Source organism: Hippoglossus hippoglossus, chromosome 3 (genome assembly GCF_009819705.1).
Source record: "Hippoglossus hippoglossus isolate fHipHip1 chromosome 3, fHipHip1.pri, whole genome shotgun sequence".
In the NCBI taxonomy this organism is placed as follows: domain Eukaryota; kingdom Metazoa; phylum Chordata; class Actinopteri; order Pleuronectiformes; family Pleuronectidae; genus Hippoglossus; species Hippoglossus hippoglossus.
The window spans coordinates 1,984,019-2,004,963 of record NC_047153.1 but is presented as its reverse complement, the minus strand read 5'-3'; the positions used below and the strand labels follow the sequence as shown (position 1 = coordinate 2,004,963).

Here is a 20,945-nt window from a genome sequence, read left to right as displayed (position 1 = left end):
TCCCTCTCTCTCTCTCTCCCTCTCTCTCTCTCTCTCTCTCTCTCTCTCTCTCTCTCCCCGTCAGTCACTCAGTGTGATGGAGGTGAAGATTCGACCTGTCGCAGCTTTAATCCGCTCCACTGTCACAGGATAACAGAGTCTGACCAGTTTTTACAGCTCGATGCTCGGACTGATCTGGACCTGATGCTCGTCCAATCAGGACTCAAACACAGCTCGCGACTCGCTAACGGCTTTCTAACGAACTAACGAACCAAACGGAGTGAGGACAGAAACTCTGCAGGATCTCAGTGGTGAAACAAACATGGAGGAAAAGTTGACGGAGGATCTGGATTTTTACTTTTCTTCTATGGCTGGATAAAAACTTTAAAAGTTTGGAACAAATATGCAGTTTTATTTCCTTTTTATTTGGTCACTTTATCTGTACAGAAACTAATCAGCTGGAATTCTGTCGTCAATCTCTGGATTCTGACGTTGTTCTGCATCTTTACATTTTTATCACAACTTGTTTTTCTTGTCCAGATTTTTTTGGAAGGCGTGTGAGCAGTTTTACTTGGAGAGAAGATTCGTGATTGAAAGTCAGATCTGTTTGTTGTGGCTGACGTTGATTTTTGATAATCTATTAAATTAGAGGATTGAAAGTTACTGATGCAGCAGCTTCAGAGTCAAGGAGGAGGAGTTCAGACTCTTTGTGGATTGTGTCGAGTTTCACTGAGACACTGAAGCTGCCTCCTTCAGGTTCAGGTTACCTGAGAGTAACTGAGGACGTGACGGCGGCAGCGGAGAGGAGGGGACAGGGTGCGGAGGACGTTATCAGTTCTCTGGAAATGTGACGTCCACTGTGAGAGGGCGGGATCCGGGGCAGAGGTGAAACAGGTGAGACGGAGAGAGTGAGAGGATTATACAAACACAACGGCAGATTAAAACAGAGCTGATGAGCTTCGTTCAGCCGGGAGGAATCGTTTGGACAAGAACACAGAGACCTGGGTCTTCAGGAGATGTCTGCAGCTGCTCACCTGGACTTTGTCTCGCTCCGTCTGGATCAGGATGAAGCCAAAACTCTGAGTCTGAGCTGAACAGCAGGTGAACTGGACCCGAGGGACAGGGGCATGTACGTCCTGTGCACCCTGGCGGTTCTGACCCTCCACAGCCTCTTCAAGAGCCGCAACAAGGCTGTGGAGCCCGACAGGACCTCAGAGGCTGCGGAGCAGAAAGCTCATCTGCAGGATGGGGGCGATGCTGACCTCTGCAGAGTGCCCAGGACTCTGGGTCAAGGAGACGATGCCATGAAGAAGGTGGACAACAGAGGACAGAGGAGCTGCAGAGCTGAAGGAAAGAGGAAGCGAGGAGGAGGCATGCGTAACGTCCCCGTCAACAGGACACAAGTTCAGGTGAGGAGACGAGGTTAAAAACGACAAAGGAGGAAAAGAGAAGAGAATAAATCACTGAAGTAAGAGCTTGTTAGTGGAAACTCCTGTGATCTGGTGTCATGTTCAGATATCAGGGCCTTTTAGAGCACCTTGTTTGTTTCAGAGCTTCAGACTCTTCAGCTCAGTCTGAACCTGAACATCAGGTGTGAACGGTTCCTCAGAGCAGAGGAGGTGTTCTGGGTCTGGATCAAACTGAACCATGGTTCTGTTGCTTTGCAGTGAAAACACTTTGTTGATAATTTGGACTTTTGGACCAATCACAGGAAGTAGAGACAGAATTAAACAATAGAAGAAGAAAAAGAAGAGGAAGCAGCTGCAGACTTCACCTCCGACGATATAATGATTAAACCACAAGGATGTTTATTTGGTGCATTTGAACTAGTGTGGAGTACTGTATTACTGTACAGTACTGTGGAGTACTGTGGAGTACTGTATTACTGTATTACTGTACAGTACTGTAGTACTGTGGAGTACTGTGCCCTGAAAGTGCTCATGCTGGTAGAAATGCCATAATGATATTACCGTGGCAACCAAATGAATAATTCTCTGTTCAAACTGAAAGACTGCTACCCCCCCAACTGACGCCGTCTACAAACCAATCAGAGTCAAGTATATGTAGACGCAGCCCACGTAGGTGATGACGACAGGACGTACGTATGTCAGACAAAATTCTTTAGCGCCTAAATTACAACGTGAAACCAAAACTAACCAGATCAAACTCAAAGCTTGGTTCAAACTTTCAGATTTGAAAAGGTTCTTGACGAAGCTTGATGAAGCTGATGAGTGTGATGAGGCTCTGTGGTCGATGGCGTGCGCGGGTTTGAGCATTCTGGACGGTGTCGTGGTTCCTCCCAACATAAAGCAGGAGGTCAGAGTCAGACTGTGTCCGTCATGTGACGCTGACTTCCTGAATCAGGATCCTGAAGAGCTGAGACAATCTTCTCAGCTCTTCACTTCAGGGTCTAACATCAGTTCATTGCAGATACAGATGTGTGAAGAGTTTATCGACCAGTTTTCTTCTTAATGTCAGAGCTCCCTCAGCAGCTCCTGGTGTTGCTACGTCCCACAACGTTTTGTCGATGGTCAGAATGATGTTTCCTGACATCAGCCTCAGATCACAGGATGTAAAGTCATTAATGTCTGAAATCCTGCAGGCCTCTGAGTGGTTACGCGTGGACGGGGTTCTGGGTCGGTTATGTAACCACAGATTCATCTTCTGATGATGACGATAATCTGCCTGCTGAGCTGTCGTCGCTCTGACAGGACAAAGTTCACTGCCGTGTTCTGCGTCCTCATAATCTCGTAAAACTGTAATCTGGACCCTTTCATTGAAATCTACAAATTGGGTCGTAATAAATAATATCAAAGATAATAATAATATTATAGATGTTGTGTTATAATATGTATACCTTCATGTTGTCCTGGAAACATCTCAGTTGCGCGGTGATGAACTTCTACACAGATGTGACGGTCAAAGTTCAAAAGACAAGGTCACTGTGACCTCACCAAACTGGTTTTTGGCCATAACTGAAAACTTCATGCACTAATTATACTACTTATATTTTTTTAAGATGTCCTAAATTCAACTGAAGTCGCTGTAGCTGCCCTGATGACTATGAGACACAAAAACAAAAGATTAAACTTACGACGTAAAATTAAAACGGGATCATAACACATCATTAAAACATTTAACTGACCAAATAATGAGCTGATTTTATATCGTCACTGTTACAGCTCCGTTGTAGTCCACACACACACACACACACACACACACACACACACACACACGCACAGTGGGCTGTTGAATATTTCAGGTGGGGGGAGGAGCAGCTCATCGCGCTTCAGTTGAGGCTGAAATATTTATCTGTCGGAGGGAGGAGGAGGCGGGGCCTGAGGAGGTGTGATGCTGCTGTGTTGTTGCTAGGGAAACAGGGAGGAAGCTGTGTGTGTGTGTGTGTGTGTGTGTGTTGAGGGGGTCGGCGGGTGGCGCTGACACTGATCCTGCTGCTGTGTGTCGGTCGGTGTGAAGCTGCAGTGGCGAGGAGGAGGAGGAGGAGGAAGATGCAGCGATGATGTGGACGTGGAGGCCAAAGGGAGGGAGGTAAGACCCGGGCGGTCGGAGAGAAAGATGGAGGACGGAGGATAGGGAGGATGAGAGGAAACAGACATGTTGAATAGGGACGGAGCGGTGGTGGATGAGACAGACGTCTGGTTGTAACCTGATGCAGAGTGTTGTGTGTCGTGTGGTCGGACGGCCGCTGCTCACAGCTGCGTTTTCCTTCAGTTTGATTTTCCTGCGTTTCAACGTCTCCTGTGGGTTTTTATTTTAGCTCAGTGATTTTCAACACATGTACGTCTCATTCTCGCTGAAATGATTTCCTCACAGACGCAGAGGCTTTTCTCACCGTGACGTTATTCCAGTGCTCAGGTCGTCTCACACCAGAAAAATCACTGGATTGTGTTTAGACCTGAAATTATCTGCAGATACTTTACAGCGAATTCATTGTTTCAGTCGTTTTTCAAACAGAATCAGTGACTCATCAATAAATATTCAGATTTTCTTCTTCTTTGTCACAAATGTGTATATTTTGTGTTTTTTGACCTTTGGTAGAATCTTCACCTTCAGCTCTGTGAAGCTGCTTTATTTTATTTATTTTTTCAAAGAATAATGAAGAAAACTTGAGTGTTCACGTCTGAGCCGGTACATTTACATGTGCAGCTGCAGGACAAAGGAAAGGTTGTGATTGGACGGCAGAGACGGGGGGGCGGGGGGTCTCCTCCTGTCCTCTCACTGCAGGTGTACAGTGGGCGGAGCTACACTCAGGTATTTTTAGCTGCATCAGTGTGTGTGTGCGTATCTGTGCGTGGGCACATCTACTGAAAATCTTAACTGACTGATTGATGTTGTCTGAAACTAGTGATTATTTTTCTATGACTCAGTCACTGTCCAGTCTAATGTGTTCAAACGTCAGATATCCAGGTCATGTGTGACGAGGAAAAGCAGCAGAATCACAGACATGAAGGCAGAGGTTCAGTCGTAGTAAAAACTGTGTGTGTGTGTGTGTCTGTGTCTGTGTGTGTGTGTCTGTGTGGGTGTACAGACAGGTTTTGCCTGTGAGCACATGGAGAAGAACAGGAGCTGATTTGACCTAGTTTAAAGGAGGAGGAGGAGGAGGAGGAGGGTGGATGTGTGTGTGTGATTGTAGATTTGATGTTATCTTCAGTGTTTTATCAGCATGTAGTTTAATAATAAGGATTTTTATTTCAACGCCCATGATACAACTCATCGTAGATAAAGACTTGAATAGTTACAGTAAAACACAAATTCCTATCAGTACCATGCTGTGGCTCAGCAGGTGGAGCAGGTGGATCCCAGTCTCCATTTGGTGGAACCTCACAACCCGAATTCTACGATTCGATTGTAAATCAATTATCGATGCATCAAAGAATTCCATTTCTATACATTATTTATTTTTCATGACTGTGTGTCTGCTAGAGGTCTGCATCTTCACCAGCCTCATGATCTGCTTCTCAATTCAGAAATCAGGCTACAGCCGTCGGTCTATAACAGCGGTCAGAGCTCTACACACTGATTTGACATTCATTCAGTTTGGACTCTTTACTGTGTCACGGTGGCGCCGCCTGGCAGCATTGAGGAGCATCACGGCGCTGCTCAACGAGAGATTCTGCTCCTCTGCTCTTTTCTAATCACTCACAATTAGAGCTGATCTTTATAAACACCTGGGTTGTGTGATCCCCACGTCTACAGTCTCCCTCATTCTGCCTGCCAAAGTGTCCTTGGGCAAGGCACTGAACCCTGAATTGCCCCTGGCGGCTGTGTGAGGGATGTGTGAGAGAGAATGTGCTGCACATAGATGCTCTGTATGAATGTGTGTGTGACAAATCTGTTCTGTAAAGAGCTTCGATTGGTCATAAAGACTAGAAAAGCTGATACAGACCAATTCATTCATCCAGAAGAGTTAACAAGTAAAACCAAGGTTAGAATCCGGTTAAAGACACAACAATACGTCATGTGAGCACAAGCGTGACTGAAGGAAAAGCAAAGGTCTGATTAGTAAAGAATAGAGAAGATGAGATCGTTAAACATCAACTCTGCTACTGATTCGCTTGGCGTCCACGCTACTCACACTAGTTCTAGAGCTGAAGGTTGGAAATGCTGCTGGGTGTGTGTGTTTGTGTCGGACTGAAACTGATCCAGTGTCAGTGTTTTCAGATCTGTGAAGGTGTCAGAAGGCAGCGTGTGGCTCTGCTGCTTTCACTGCCAGGAAACGAGAGTCGGAAAAACACATGTTAAAGATTCACAGCTGGAGAAAAACAAACTGAACTGAACCTCAAAGTACACAACTGCTGACTACACACAGACTCACAACATGCTGAAAGTCGTCTCATTGTGTGTGTGTGTGTGTGTGTATGTGTCAGTAGCTGTCAACATTAATAAGTCTTTTGTGCTTGTATAGTGTGCACGTGCACTAGCATCTTAGTCCATCCTTGAAAATCTAATCCGCTGTGTGTGTGTGTGTGTGTGTGTGTGTGTGTGTGTGTGTGTGTGTGTGTGTGTGTGTGTGTGTGTGTGTGTAATACCCTCTTATCCTGAAGTGCTGATGTGAGACTAAATCATTTTAGAGTCTCGCAGCTCATCATCACTAAAGATTAAACACAAGAAAGTCACTAGATGTTGCTCTACAGCATCAGCATAAAAACACACAAGTCACAGTTTATGACCTATACTGCAGCAAGCCACCAGGGGGCGACTGAGACCCTTTGGCTTCCCTTTTGGGACCCGTCATGTCGTCCATCTTCATTTACGGTCTATGATCCAATCAATTTGGGGTCTGAGCTCATCAGTGAGTGAATGAACATGATCTCTGTCATTCATTAACGTCTCAGTGTCACCTGATCGTCACCGTGACGACACCTGTGTTTTCCTGTCAGTCGAGGGTTAAAGAGGCCATCTGCCCCGAGGATTAACAGATTACAGTCTCACTCATCAGCAGGTCCGAGGTCAGATGTTTGTAATCCTGGTTCTGATCCACGGAGGAGACTGTAGGTAGGTTAACTGACTCCTGGTCAGTGTGTGGGCGGAGCAGGAAGCTCTGCTCAGCGGTTCCACCTGAACCCGGGGAGTCGGTCGCCAACTGTGTGTGAACGGGACCAGTTGAGGCGTGAGGATGTGAGCGGGGGGGCGGCAGCATGCTCGGCTGGGTGGGAACTCTGATCAACAAGAGCTGGCTGGACAGAGAGCGCTACGTCCATCCCTGCGAGAGGAAACCTCGCTGTGGACGAGGACGGGTAAGAACGAGGCACCGTAGAGGGGAACGTTCGTTTAGAGGCTGTCGTCTGATTGGTCAGTTGGGACGGGTGTCGCTGTCTTACCTGTCTTACATGCGGGGCTGGAGCAGCAGGACTGAGTGGGGGTGTAGTTGGGGTTGTGAAGGTGCCTGAAGGTGATTTTGTATTTGATCTGCAGCAGCGGCTGTGACATCACTCTGATCAGATCCAGGAGATTAAGCTTCTTCAAAACAAACGTGTCAAACATTGTCATCCTTGTATTTTTAGATTCAGTGTGACATCGTTTCCTCCTGATGTCATCATCTCTGATGTCATCATCTCTGATGTCATCTACAACAAACCTCCATTAATCCTCAGAGGAATCAGAGAGAGCAGAACCTTGTGTAGAATCTTGTAGTTTTTAAGTTTCCTTCAGTGTCACAGTGATCCAGTGACGGCTTTCTGTACATCACTGAGTTCACTGCAAACAGGAGCTGATCACAGTCAATTCAGCTGCTTTTATTTTGAAAGAGCAGGAGCTGATCACAGTCAATTCAGCTGCTTTTATTTTGAAAGAACAGGAGCTGATCACAGTCAATTCAGCTGCTTTGATTTTGACAGTTTGACTGAACGTGTGTGTGTGTGTGTGTTTGCAGCCGGTCCAGCGGTCCAGTGCTCTGCTCTGTCCGTCGGTCATGTTCGGAACAAGAAAGACCTGGGACCTCAGCCACGCCCCCTGCCTGCAGGAGCTCTGGAAGAAAGACATCTCATTGGACGGTGAGTCTGACGTCTGCTGTAGAGGAGGAGAAAAGAAACACCAGCATGGCTGCATTTTTGTCATGACAGAGGAGTGTGCGTGTGCGTGTGTTTGTGTGTGTGTGTGTGTGTGTGTGCATGTGTGTCTCATACCTGTTTGTAATGAATGGAGCTGGTCAGGCAGACAGAGCGGGGGGAGCAGAGTGTGTGTGACAGTGCAGACTGTCAGAGGTGAGCTCAAACGCCACATTTCATTTATTCATGTGTTCATGTGCCGTCTGTGTCTCTCTCAGCCGATCGTTTTACCACCCGGGAGAGGACGGGTCAGGTTAACACTGCAGCTATTGTCAGAGAGAGAGAGAGAGCGAGAGAGTGCGTTTGTGTGTGTGTGTGTGTGTTTGTGTGTGTGTGTGTGTGCGTTTGTGTGTGTGTGTGTGTGTGTGTGTGTGCGCGCGCACGTTTCTCCCAGTTTTCACTTTTTTCTTTCTTGTGTCATTTCTCCACTTTCGTCCTTTTGTGTCTGTGTTAAATAAAGTTTGTAACAATCTAAAAACAAAAGCAGTATAGAACTGATGAAAATTTGATCTGCCGTTTTATTGATAATTGATGAAATCGTTTGTTAAGAAAACATGTGAAACACATCTTTGTGTCATTGGTTTTGGACGCTCAGTCAAACAAAACGAGACATTTGAGGACATCGCCTGGAAACTGGGAACGTACAAGCAACAACACAACACAATGTCAGTCAGCAGTAACCCTGTGTGTGTGTGTGTGTGTGTGTGTGTGTGTGTGTGTGTGTTTATGTGTGTGTGTGTGTGTGTGTTTATGTGTGTGTGTGTGTGTTTATGTGTCACCCAGAAAAAGTAAACACGCAGCCTTTTCTGTGTTTGTGTCTAATCCTGTTTTCTAATCTGTCAGAGACCTGGTTTGTAACAGAGCAGGTTTCTCCTCAGTCCACGTGTGTTTGTGTTAAGTCTGTTTAATGCTCAAGATTGTTCCCACAGAGAGCAGATTGTTCTGAGGTTGATAAGATTTGAGGCCTCGTACACTTAGGAAAACTTGTGACCACACACACACAGACACACACAGTGTGAGCAGGTTAATGTGTCAGTGGACGTTATCAGCTGTTATCAGGTCTGACTGGTTTCTGTGGTCTTCAGGAGAAACGGAGGGACGACATCTGATGTAAGAAAAATAAGTTAAAATCAGGTTTTCTGTGCGTAGAACAACCTCAATAATCTGATCACCATTAATCAGATTATAGATTAACTTCACATTGATCAGACTGTGTTTCCACATGTTGAACTGGTTTCACCAACAAAAATACAATTGATGACAAATGTTTCTGTGCAAATTTACAATTTATTCAAGTGTGAGTCAGAGACGTCGCTCCTTCGGTTTCCTGCTGCCTCACCCGGGGGCCTCACCCAGGGGGCCTCACCCGGGGGCCTCACCCAGGGGGCCTCACCCAGGGGGCCTCACCCAGGTCCTCACCCAGGGGGCCTCACCCAGGGGGCCTCACCCGGGGGCCTCACCCGGGGGCCTCACTTGGGGCCCCTCGTGGAGTCTCAGTTTTTAGCAGCAGCTCCAGCACCTGAAGGAAACTGATTGACAGTTCTTCTTTTCATCACAACTGTCAAAAGCTTCGTTCTGTTTGTCCCTCCTGTGTTCCCGTAGCGAGCTCACTGGACTTCCTGATGAGTGATGGTGAAGACGACAACTCCTTCCTATCTCTGCCCAACGCCACCTTCTCACAGCGCCCCTCTCTGACCGCAGAGCTGACCGAAACAAGCGCACCCAGCCAGCAGCTGCTCATCCAGGTAACACAGAGGGCGGGTGTGTCCAGTAGGGGGCGTATCTGTCAGTGGGTGGGGGTCAGTACTGACTCACAGCTTGTGTCGATGACGATGTTCCACTGATGCGGTTGTTTAGACCTCAGAGGGACTTGACCTCTTCACAACTGGAACATCTGTGTTTTATTGATTCTGCATGTTTCTGTGAATTCTCAGTGTTGATTTAAAAGCTCAGTGATCAGGAGTCAGAGCAGCAGCTCCGTCCTCGTCTCTTTCCACCTGTTCACTCCTGATTTCTGCTTCCTCTCATCGTGCTGTGTTGTTTTGTCTCCACGCTACAGAAGGTCACATGGTCCTGCTGGTGGACTCCTGCCCACGTAAAAATATTCACTCTGCTTTTTAGGCTGTTTTCAGACATGAACTCAAGAATATTTCTGGAAAATTGTGTCTTGACATTTGGTGTAGTTAGTGTTTCACCTGTGAAGCAGCAGCAGGTTGTCGGGTCCGACTCGTTCACACCAACAGGAACATGTGGGGAACATCCAGGCGAGGGGCGGAGCCTGTAGAGCAGCAGGAGGCCGGACATGACGTATAAACTCTGCTGTGGAAAGATCAGTGTTGTTGTTTACAGCTCATCCACACCGGCGTCAGTCCTCATCACCAAAAGATCTGGAACCTCCTCGTGTTTCCAAGTGAACGTCTTCGTCTTCTACGTGTGCGGCTCCTCTTCTTCACCCTGAGATATTTGTGTTCTTCCAGTTTCACGTCCGTCACGTGTTAGAAACCTCATCAACACGTCCACTCGCTCACTGGGAAGCTTCCAGACACTTTCCTGCTGGATTCTCACTCTGACTCACTCTGACATTTTAATAGGAGGCTGCAGGAAAAGTTCCATAAAATGTCCAGAGACACTGACTCAGACATTTGTTCTCACAGACAGAACCTTCAGAACATGTCAGGAACATGTCCAGACTTCAGTTCATGTCTGAAAACAGCTTCAGTGTTTCATAGTTTCTGCTGCTGTTCCTTGGAGCCATGACTCTTCCTCCTTTTTTCCTCCATGTTTCCTTTTGCTCCTTAGTCTCCGTCCTTCTCCTCAGTCTCACTGAGCTTTAGGTTAGAAGAAGCTTCCTGCTCTTAGAAACAGCTCCTCAGCGTCACGTGACTGAATGTACGACATGGCTCATTCATATTGCTCTGTGTGTGTTTGTGTGTTCAGACTCTACAGGACAAAGTGTGTGAGTTTCAGTCTCGTCTTCGCTCTGAAGAAGTCACTCGTCACTTGCTCGTCCAGCAGCTGCAGCAGCAGAGCGTCCAGGAGAAGACGTGTGGAGGAGGCGGGACTGTCGGAGGAGTCCAGGCGCCGCAGGAGGAGCGTCTGTCAGCGCCGCCAAACGGTGAGAGCAGAGGTGATGTCACAGCTGCAGGAGGAGATGGTTTATAAAATCCAGCTGTGAAATCGGTCTGAATCGTTGACATGAGTCAAACCTCCTGCAACAGTTGTTTGTATAATCAACTTGGTCTTCATGACTAGAAATTCAAATAGTCAGGTATTTTTTAAACACAGATTAAAAGCTGTTTATGTCTCTGTGGCTGGAGGCTTTATGTTTATCCGTCCCATTGTTGTAACGCAGAGGGAATTTCTTCAAATTTGGGGCAAATGATTTGGGTCGTCGAAGGTCGCTGTGGCCTCTTGAACATGATATCTTGAGTCTGCCTTGATGTACTTCATCAAAACAAGTGAGAAATCAATAAGAACTGTGTGTGTGTGTGTGTGTGTGTGTGTGTAGGTGAACAACCTTCAGATTGTTTCAGCCGTCAAGAAGAGCAGCTCGTTATTCGGCTGCGCACACAGGTACGTCTACAGGAAACGCATCATCACACCTGAACACCTGCTGACAGACAGGAAACACATCATCATATTTTGTATCTGTATTTGTTCACATTCAATAAAACTCTGTCAGCAGCTGAATGGACAGTGATCAGCTCCTGTTTGCAGTGAACAGTGATGTACAGACAACTATCACTGGATCACTCAGGATAACTTGATAACTGCTGAGTTTAATTCTCTCACTGTGTCGCGTTTGTTTAAATCTGACGTAAAAACCTGTTTGACACTTTGACAGTTTTGTTTTATTAGTGTCACTTCACTGAGCTGCTGCTGCTGCTCTTCAGGTTTCATTCAGTTTGTCTGATGAGCGGCTTTGTGCTTCAGTGTTTTGCTGTGAACACACTGATCTGCTTTCTTTATTCTATCAAACAAAGTGGAGATTCAGGTGAAAGTCAAATCATTTGAGATGTTCTTATTTTCCTTTGTCTGAGTGAAACCAGGGAACCGACACAATGAGAACCTGAATAACGAAACAAAAAGTCGTAGTGTGAGAAAACTGTATCGTGTGAAGAGGAGTGATTTTTATTCTGATGTGTTGTGGTTTGTTTGCAGGTGGAGGAGCTGGAGAAGAAGCTGTTGGATCAGACTCAGGAGGTGGAGAGACTTCGCTCAGAGCTGGTGAGACCCTGCCAGGCTACATTCCTGAGGAGCCATGGGAAAAATAACAGTCTCTCACACACACACACACACACACACACACACACACACACACACACACACACACACACACACACACACACACACACACACACACACACACACACTTGTCTGTCTATATTTTTTGGGAACCTCACAGCAACCTTACAAAATGTGTGAAACTCTGTTTGAACAATGATGTAAACGTAAAGAGAAATTTACAAAGGAATATTTAAGAATGGTTTGTGTGGCTGTGTCCTCCGGTCCTACAGGGGGCGACAGACCTGGAGAAGCAGCTGGAGCTGCTGGAGGTGGAGAACGAGCGTCTGAAGCAGGAGCTGAAGTCATGGAGGAGCTCAGAGCTTCAGAAGCTCGACGCTGCAGCAGAGACGTGCAGCTGCAGCCACTGCCCCCACAGCCAGGTGTGTATACACACAGGTACACAATCTACACACAGGTACACATACTGCCCCCACAGCCAGGTGTTTATACACACAGGTGCACATACTGCTGTCTTTTTGTCCCCACTGACACATGTAAAGCGTCCCTGGGTCTCTTGAAAGGTGCTTTATAAATTCAATGACTGTGTCGTGCAGGACGCAGACTCCCTGCGCAGGGAGGTGTCGCGCTGGGAGAACCAGGCCCGGCAGAGGGAGCGTCGTCTGGCTGAGCTGGAGCGAGAGCTGCTGGAGAAGAGCTCCAGGGTGGAGGCTCTCCACCGACAGCTGGATGATTCCACCCGGCAGCTGGAGGAGTCGAGGCAGAGGCAGGAAGAGGCTGAGCGGAAACTCGCTCTGCGACTGCACGAGTGCGAGCAGGAGATGGCCAGACAGGCTGCAGCGCCCTCTAGGGTCAAGGTGAGGTCACCGACAGATCAGTGGGAGACATCAAAACCTTATGTTCACATCATTACCTGATAATCTAGATAATGTATGTAGTGATTACACAATTCCTTACTAGTTTACATGTGCAGACGGAAAACAGTTCACTTTGGAAGGCGTTTGTAAAAATCTCGCTGTGTCAGGTGAAAAAGAACAAATTCCACGTCTGCAGGTTTGAGAATTTCATAATAAAATCTGTAAACGGCCTCTGTCCTTTAGCAAATAGCTACAGACTGGATGAGAAAGCAGCTTCTCTCTGGTGGAGACCAAACACGGAGCTAATAGATTTCTGGACACAGACTCCAGTCCAGTGATTTAACATCGGTTCACTGATTGTGTTGAAATCTAATCGTAAGTCTTGTCCGTGTTCTTCAGTACGTGACTCAGACGGTGGAGGTGGAGTCGGCCGACTCGCAGAAAGCTCTGGTTGAGATGCAGACGAAGAACGCCGCCCTGCAGGAGCAGCTTTCTCTCCAGAGGCAACTGCTGAGGGAGCTGGAGACGCAGCTGCACGAGTCGCAGAGGACCTGCGCTCAGCTCAGGACGCAGGTAACATCAGCTGTTTCCAACTTCCTGTCCAAAACCACTAAACCAGGATCACGCTTGGATTCTGCATGAAGCCACTTTGAGTCAGCGTTTCTGGGACTCCTGTAGATCCCGTGAGTTTTGATAAACAGACAATTAGCCTAGATTAGTATGAAGCAAGGGCCACTGTTAGCCTAGCTTAGCATAATGACTGAAAGAATGAGGGGGGACTGTTAGCCTAGCTTAGCATAAAGACTGAGAGTTTTGGTCACAATGAACCAATGGGATGAAGGAGGATGCAGATAAACGGATCCCCGCCCCCTGCCTCCCCCCCCCCCCTCTACAGTTAACCTTCTCCTCTCTGCATGCGTCCTGCAGCTGCTCGCCGATCGAGGCCGTCTCTGCGGCCTCCTCTCCACAACCATCGGCGGAGGAAACAGTGAGGAGGTTCGCAGGTTGTCTAAGGTTGGCCCCGCCCCCTCTCTGTGACATAACTTAGGTTCAGAGGTCACAGCGAGAGCCCCCCCCCCCCCCTACCTCCTTCTAACCGAGAGCTCAGGTTACAAACCTGCAAAACAAACTCAGAATGAGGGATTTATATTTCTTATGTGAGCAGATATTAGAAGACAATTATATCTTGTTGATAATTATAATAAACTTTGTTAATTTTGTAACTCGACACTTTCTTATACAACTTTAGAATTTGTATATTTATCTTTGCCACAATCAAACCTGTCTTTTTTTTATGTTAAGAGTTTTCAGCCCAGATGTAACATCCATATAAATAATATATTTACATGTATATGTAATGAAGAACCTCAGTCGAGGTTCCTGTGTCTCAGGTGGTCACGACACTTCGACCACATCACGTCTCGATTTCAAGCACAGTCAATAAAGATGGACGACATGACGGCTCCCTAAAGTAAAGTGTCCTGTTCGCCCCCTGGTGGCTGGCTGCAGTATAGGTCATGAATCCTGCATCCTCCATGTTCAAGTGTTTATTTTTCTGATGAGTTTGGTTTTATGAAATATTATAAAAATGGGCTGAGACGTCATGATTGACAGCTGGGACTGACTCCTGATTGGTTGTGTATGGGTGGGACCTTGAGCTCTCAGTCTGTGACATGAACCCTTCCCAGTGCACCCCCCACGTACCTGTGTTCACACCTCAGCTCAGATTTAGACCAGTTCGTCCTGTAGTGTGAGTTTAGCTGTGTAGCAGAACATTAACGTAGTTTAGTGTTTGTGTTGTCATGTAAGTTTTTATTTACTGTTCAGCTTCAGGACGTATACAATTGAAGTTTGATATTTATTTATTGATATTATTCAAGAGGTGTTTTACGGAATGCAATCTTCTATCTAATTTATGACTTGTATCTGGATGTTCTCCGCTCGTTCCTGTATAAACATGTGAACTCTGTCTGGACGGAGCTGAGCATCACCATCGTCCCGCCGCTAACGCTCTTCTTTGATCATCGAGTCTAAGCGTCTGCTTTCGTCCGTCAGATCCTGGTGTACGAGGGAGAGATGGAGCGAGCGCAGGGTCAGCTGGAGGTGGAGATGCAGAACCTGGAGGAGGAGAAGAACCGAGTGATCGAGGAGGCGTTCATCAGAGCCGAGAGCGAGATGAAGGCCGTGCACGAGAACCTGGCAGGTCAGGCTGCTTCCTGTGTGTTGCCTCTCTCACTGCGTGTGTGTGTGTGTGTGTTGGACTGACGGATGTGTTTGTGTTGTTGTGCGTCAGGAGTGCGTATGAACCTGCTCAGTCTGCAGCCGGCTCTCAGGACTCTCACCTGCGACTACAACTGTCTGAAGCGGCAGGTGCAGGAGTTTCCCTTCATGCTGGATAAAGCCATCACCGAGGCGAAGCAGGAGGTGAGTGAAGACGAGAACCTGGTTACCATGGTTACCGTAACTCGGGTTTAAATTTCTGAGAACGACCTCAGGATGTTGTTGACATGATGGTTTGTGTGTCAGATCTGTCAGGTGATCAGCGAGGTGAGCAGCACAAACCAGGATCTGCTGCGTAAATACAAGCGGGAGATGAACCTGAGGAAGAAATGTCACAACGAGCTGGTTCGACTCAAAGGTCAGAAAATAAAACCGTGTTTGTCGTCATGGTGATAGTGACTGAAACAGGTGAAACTTAAATCTGATGAAGAGGTTGAGAGGTTTTTTTACGAGTTGATGATCAGAAACATGCAGAGATTTTAAATGGTGAAATGATAAAAACAAAAACTTTCAAACTTTTTGTTTTGGTCTTAATTGTGGAACTGGAATCTTCTCCACCATTTCCCAGGTAACATCCGTGTTTTCTGCCGCGTCCGCCCGGTCAGTCAGGAGGAGCAGGACGCCGCCGACGCCAAAACCATGCTGAGCTTTGACTCGGATGACGACGCCGTCCTCTACCTCTCCAGCAAGGGCAAGATGATGACTTTTGAACTGGACAAAGTTTTCCCTCCTCGGGCCACGCAGGCGGAGGTGAGTGACATCAGAGGTCTGAGCTGAGGAGGAAAGTCCCACACGACTAGTTTTTATTCCAACTCGAGGTCGGAGGTGAAGAATCCCTTCAGCAGCCGACAGATTTTATACCTCAGAACCGACTCATTCATCTAGTCGGCTTCACACTTGGCTGGTCTATTGTTAATTGAGATTTAGGTGTGAACGCGCCACATGTTTCTGTGTAACCAGGATCTGTGGATGGTGTAGATTCGTCTCACGTGTGTCTTCTCTCTGATTGGTCCATCAGGTGTTTCAGGAAGTGCAGTCTCTGGTCACTTCCTGTATCGACGGCTTTAACGTCTGCATCTTCGCCTACGGACAGACCGGCTCCGGGAAGACCTACACCATGGAGGTAGGATGTTTCAGTTCGTTACCACCGACACGTTTTGTTTTTTTCTACCAGATAAGTGTTTATGTCGTCTCTGGAATAAAAACGGGGCGTCTGTTTCAGGGCGTAGTGAACGACCCCGGCATCAACCAGCGAGGGCTGCGTCTGCTCTTCTCCGAGGTGACGGAGAAAGCTCCAGACTGGGACTACAAGATCAGCGTCAGCATGGTGGAGATCTACAACGAGACGCTGCGGTGAGAAAACAGCTGATCTCCAGTCAGAGTTTAGATCTGAAGACCTGATGTGAAATATTTCACCGAAGTGTTTTGTCGGCTACGGTGATAAAATGAGGTTCATGTTCCCCTGCGGATGAACCATAATAACTCTCACGTCATTAATCCAGATTAAGAGTCGACAATAATTTTGCAGTTCTGTGATTCTCTAGAAAGTAATATTTTATTTTAAATTATAAGGAAAGCATTCATTTTTCAGTCGCTATAAAATGTTCGTGATTCCAGCACAAAAACAAAGAAATGATGATGTAATTACGGACTCGGAAAATAAAGCATTGTTATTGTAGGCACAGCTGAGTCTGAAAGGTCCTCACATGGCCACTGTACAAAACTCTTTAGATTGAAGCAACATTTCCCTCAGGACAAACTTCAGAGATTGTATTTTTCTTTTTTTACAGTGTGTAGTGAACATTACAGCCACACGGGGGTGCTGTAATGTTCACAGCGATGACTAGTTACTTTCACATCAGAGGAAATATAATTTAGTTTCATAAAGATTTGTTTAGTTTTAAGTTAAATCCAAACATTGTCAGTCAAGCCTCAGTAATTTCCTTGGCTTTCCTTCCTTTCCAGCGGGTGTGTGTGTCTGTATGTGTGTCTGTGTGTGTACGTGTGTGTCGACTCACATCCATCACAGTTCCTGTTGGTTTCATGAGAAAACCAGCTGACTGATGCAGATGTTGCATCACTGTGTTTGTGCCGGACGATGAATTTGAGACCTGGACATGTTCAGGACAGATTTCCTGTGGTTACGTAAAAGGTGGATCACGTTAAACGATGTGGGTTTATCCTCGTCTGTCCAGCTGTTGTGTAAGAGAACATCTGGGTACAGCCCGTGGGAGATAACATCTGGACGCTGGATACAAGTTTTTGGCAGAAACAGAAGTTGAGATTATCAGATTAACGCAGACATTCTCATTATTCCTCCGCAGCAGCGACACCTAACGGCCGGAGGCATTTCGCTTTCAGGTTGTTGTAACACAATAAAGGAATTTCTGCAAAGTTGGTTCAGAGGTCAGAGGTCAAGGTTACCTTGGCCCCTCAAAACACATTATTTATGTGAACATGATATCTCAGGAACGCCTCCAGAGAATGACTTCCAATTTGGTACAAAGGTTCACTTGGATTCAAAGAAGAACTGATATATTTATTTATCTATTTATATATTATTTATATATATATATATATCTCAAAAGTAATGGTGACATCGTGATATTGAGAATAAAGTGCGTCGGAACAACCAGGAGGGTTGAAGCTGCACTGGTTGGTGGAGACGTACAATGTCGGCAGCAACATGCGAGCTTATAAACAGTTTAAATATTTTCTTCATATTCTGAAGAGCTGCCCTGAATACTTTGACTGACTGTTGCCATGGTAATCAACGTTTCTCCCGTCCATCAGGGACCTGCTGGGCGAGAATCCCACGGACAAACTGGACATAAAGATGAATCCTGACGGCAGCGGACAGCTCTATGTACCCGGACTGACTGAGTTCCCTGTGCAGAGCCCAGAGGACATCAACAGGGTGAGAGCTTCCTGCTGAGCGTCCTCACTACTGCGTTTATGCATCACTGTTGCTATGGCTACGCCTGGCGTCCACACTATGCAGTTTTCCAGCCTCTAAATCAGAGACTTGTTTAAACGCTGCCGGCCTCGTTTTAGTTTGAAAACTCTCGTGTTGTGTTTTAGTCTGGACGAACAGAAAGTGAGACTGTGTGTGTGTCTGTCCTCAGGTGTTTGAGTTGGGTCACATGAACAGAGCGACGGCCTGCACCAACCTGAACGAACACAGCTCTCGCTCACACGCTCTGCTCATCATCACCGTGTGTGGGTTCAATGCCGCCACTGGAAACCGCACACAAGGTAAACACACACACACGCACACACACACACACACACACACACACAGATCACTCAACACCCTGCGTTCTGGTCCAGGTAAACTGAACCTGGTGGACCTGGCGGGCTCGGAGCGGATCGGTAAGTCGGGGGCGGAGGGCAGTCGTCTCAGAGAGGCTCAGTGCATCAACAAATCTCTGTCGGCGCTCGGTGATGTCATCAACGCGCTGCGGAGCAAACATGCCCACGTCCCGTTCAGAAACTCCCGCCTCACCTACCTGCTGCAGGACTCTCTGAGTGGAGACAGCAAGACGCTGATGATGGTGCAGGTAGAGTGTGTGTGTGTGTGTGTGTGTGTGTGTGCGTGTGTGCGTGTGTGTGTGTGTGTGTGTGTGTGTGTGTGTTCCTTCAGGAAGTGACTCTGTGTTGTGTCCAGGTTTCTCCGTTGCCTAGCAACATAAGCGAGTCGGTCTGCTCGCTGAAGTTCGCTCAGCGCGTTCGCAGCATCGAGCTCAGCTCTTCGTCCTCCAGGAGACACGAGAACTCGTCCACCTCGTCCTCGCCGACGCACGACAGCATCGAGGTAACGACCAGTTCAACATGACGTGATGATGTCACCTGGTTCCCACTTTCTTTTCCAAGTTCTGACCTTTGACCTTTGACCTCTCCTCCTCAGCTCGACTCCCCCCCGGTCACCCCCCTCCCTCTCCCCATCTCTCGGGCGAGCAGCGCAGGCTCCACCCTCTCCTCCGCCTCCAGAACCCCGAGCGTCTCCCGCAGGAGGTCCCAGTCCCAACTGTCCACAGGTAGACACACACACACACACACACACACACACACACACACACACACACACACACACACACACACGTTCCATTCTTCCACCAAGTTTACTGGAAATGTGTTGAGTAGTTTTTGTGTATACCTGCAGACAAACAAACAAACAACAACTTTCCCTTTTACTGATAAATAAACAATCATCAGCTGTTCTCAGATTCTCCTCCTCTTCCTCTGTGTCCTCACTCTGGGATCTGATTGGTTGGTTTCCAGACAGACAGGTAGACAGAGCCAGCCCATTGGTGGGGGACGGTGGGCAGGTAGGTAGGGGTGTATGCTGATTGGTGGACGGCTTGGCATGGAAGCGCTCAGCATGGCATGGTGCCCCCCTCCCCCCTCCCCCTCCCCTCCCATCTAACCCCACCCCTCCCCACCTCTAACCTGCAGAGCCGTGGCCAGGGCGCACAGAGCCTGCGGGCCGCGCTGTTTGTGTCGCCTGTTTGAATCCGTAAGGTCAAGTCACAAGGAAATGACACGTTCACTGAGTCTGTGTCACGAGTCTGACGAACCAATCATCTTCATCCTCTGTGTGTGTGTGTGTTGTCTTTTCGTTGTGACGTCAGTGTGGACGTTGTGAGTGAGTTGAAACCCCCCCCCCCCCCCCCTCTTCTCCGCTGCTCTGTGGCCTCGCTGGTCGTCCTGCTGATGAGCCGAGGATTGTGGGATTGCTAACTCTATGTCTACACTGATAAATCTGAAAACACTGTCTAGATGTGCAACAGCGACACCGTGTGGACGTTAGGGCTGCGATTATATACTTTTTTTTTTTGTCACAGAAATAAAAAACATGTTTTCACATTTATTCCGACGCGTGTGGACATGTGACGTGTCACGTGACAGCGGACTGACGCTCTGGTTCTCTCTGCAGGACGACTGAAGCTGACGGCCTGAGTGACCCAGAGGTGGCGCTGTGGGACGTCCGGTTCTGACTGGGGGGTGTCGGCCAACACCCTGAGGATTTTATCATCGCGTCACCATTGGATGTATTACCGCCCTCTACTGGTGGAAAGAGAAGGAGCAAAGGCTGATGGGAAGTTTCCATGACTCTCTGTCAGCAGAGAACACGGCCAAACGTTTTTTATCTCCGTGTCGTCCTGCAGCGACACGACGGATGAGAAACTGAACTGAAATCAACTCCATCTTTTCTCATCCTCCAAAAATCAGTATATGCTTTCTAATCACAGTATTTCCTTTGTTTCTTTGTAACATTGCACTTTATAAATTTAGGTTATTTTCTATCCCACAATTCCAGATGTGGTTGATTATAATATATGCATAAAATGGTTATATATTTATGTTTGATATGCTTTAATCTTTTTTTTTATTTAGACTTTTCTTTTTGACGGATGATGCAGGATGTGTGATATTTGAGGTTAGTCCTAAAAGGAAGATTTCTTGAATCTCAGCTGAATCTTGTTTTAGGCGGACTCCCCTCGCGGCCTCCTCTCTCCGATCAGGGTACTCCACTGAAGCCACGCTGTCCGTCGGGACGTGAGCAATACGAGCAAATCGCCACCCGTGTTCATGATTGTTTTTGATCTTCTCTTCCTGTGGATGATTTTTAGTTTAAAAGAAACTTCATCTTCCTCCAGCTCGTTGAAATCAAAGACTCGAGTCTTCTCTTTCCTCGACTGTTTCTTCTCGGTGTGATCCTGCTGTCGTCACCTCTGTAGAAAACCAATGTAGGAAACCGCAGGTGACCTCCGACTGAACAGACGTGTGCTGAGTTTGACGTGATGCAGGAGAACCGTTAGTTGTAGAGAACAGGAAATGCTTAGAAACGCAATGAGCTGCTGTGTGTTGTTGAGCTGATGATGAACACGTCTGCTTGCTTTGTCTTCGCTGTAGATCTCTACAGTTTGGATTTTGTATTCACTTTTTAATAAACTCTTCAAAACCAACCTGCTTCAGCTCGTCAGTGGGAAACATCTGGAGGAACGCATCCAGA

General features: G+C 47.3%; 1 protein-coding gene across 4 annotated transcripts; it reads left to right on the top strand.

Annotated features, from left to right (window-relative positions):
• Positions 1 to 478: 478 nt before the first annotated feature.
• On the top strand, positions 479 to 20,898 carry kifc3 (kinesin family member C3). Of its 4 annotated transcripts, none has more exons than XM_034615394.1 (22): positions 479 to 1,388; positions 7,373 to 7,493; positions 9,150 to 9,292; positions 10,485 to 10,662; positions 11,056 to 11,120; positions 11,709 to 11,774; positions 12,065 to 12,214; positions 12,389 to 12,649; positions 13,049 to 13,222; positions 14,705 to 14,852; positions 14,943 to 15,073; positions 15,176 to 15,287; positions 15,498 to 15,679; positions 15,948 to 16,052; positions 16,152 to 16,282; positions 17,723 to 17,846; positions 18,055 to 18,184; positions 18,260 to 18,489; positions 18,597 to 18,743; positions 18,837 to 18,966; positions 19,211 to 19,257; positions 19,866 to 20,898. In XM_034615394.1, the coding sequence occupies exons 1-22, from the start codon at positions 1,107 to 1,109 to the stop codon at positions 19,872 to 19,874; spliced, it is 3,066 nt and encodes a 1,021-aa protein (XP_034471285.1). In that variant the 5' UTR covers positions 479 to 1,106; the 3' UTR covers positions 19,875 to 20,898. The 4 variants fall into 4 exon arrangements, with proteins under 4 accessions (XP_034471285.1, XP_034471276.1, XP_034471293.1 ...); XM_034615385.1 differs by having other exon boundaries at positions 19,863 to 20,898; XM_034615402.1 differs by lacking the exon at positions 19,211 to 19,257 and having other exon boundaries at positions 19,863 to 20,898.
• Positions 20,899 to 20,945: the final 47 nt, after the last annotated feature.

Bases quoted from the DNA above. Each gene is read 5' to 3' on its own strand.
- kifc3 (XM_034615385.1), top strand. From the start codon at position 1,107: ATGTACGTCCTGTGCACCCTGGCGGTTCTGACCCTCCACAGCCTCTTC. The intron at 16,053-16,151 runs GTAGGATGTTTC...CGTCTGTTTCAG, and splicing joins GGAAGACCTACACCATGGAG to GGCGTAGTGAACGACCCCGG. The intron at 18,967-19,210 runs GTAGACACACAC...GTTGGTTTCCAG, and splicing joins CCAGTCCCAACTGTCCACAG to ACAGACAGGTAGACAGAGCC.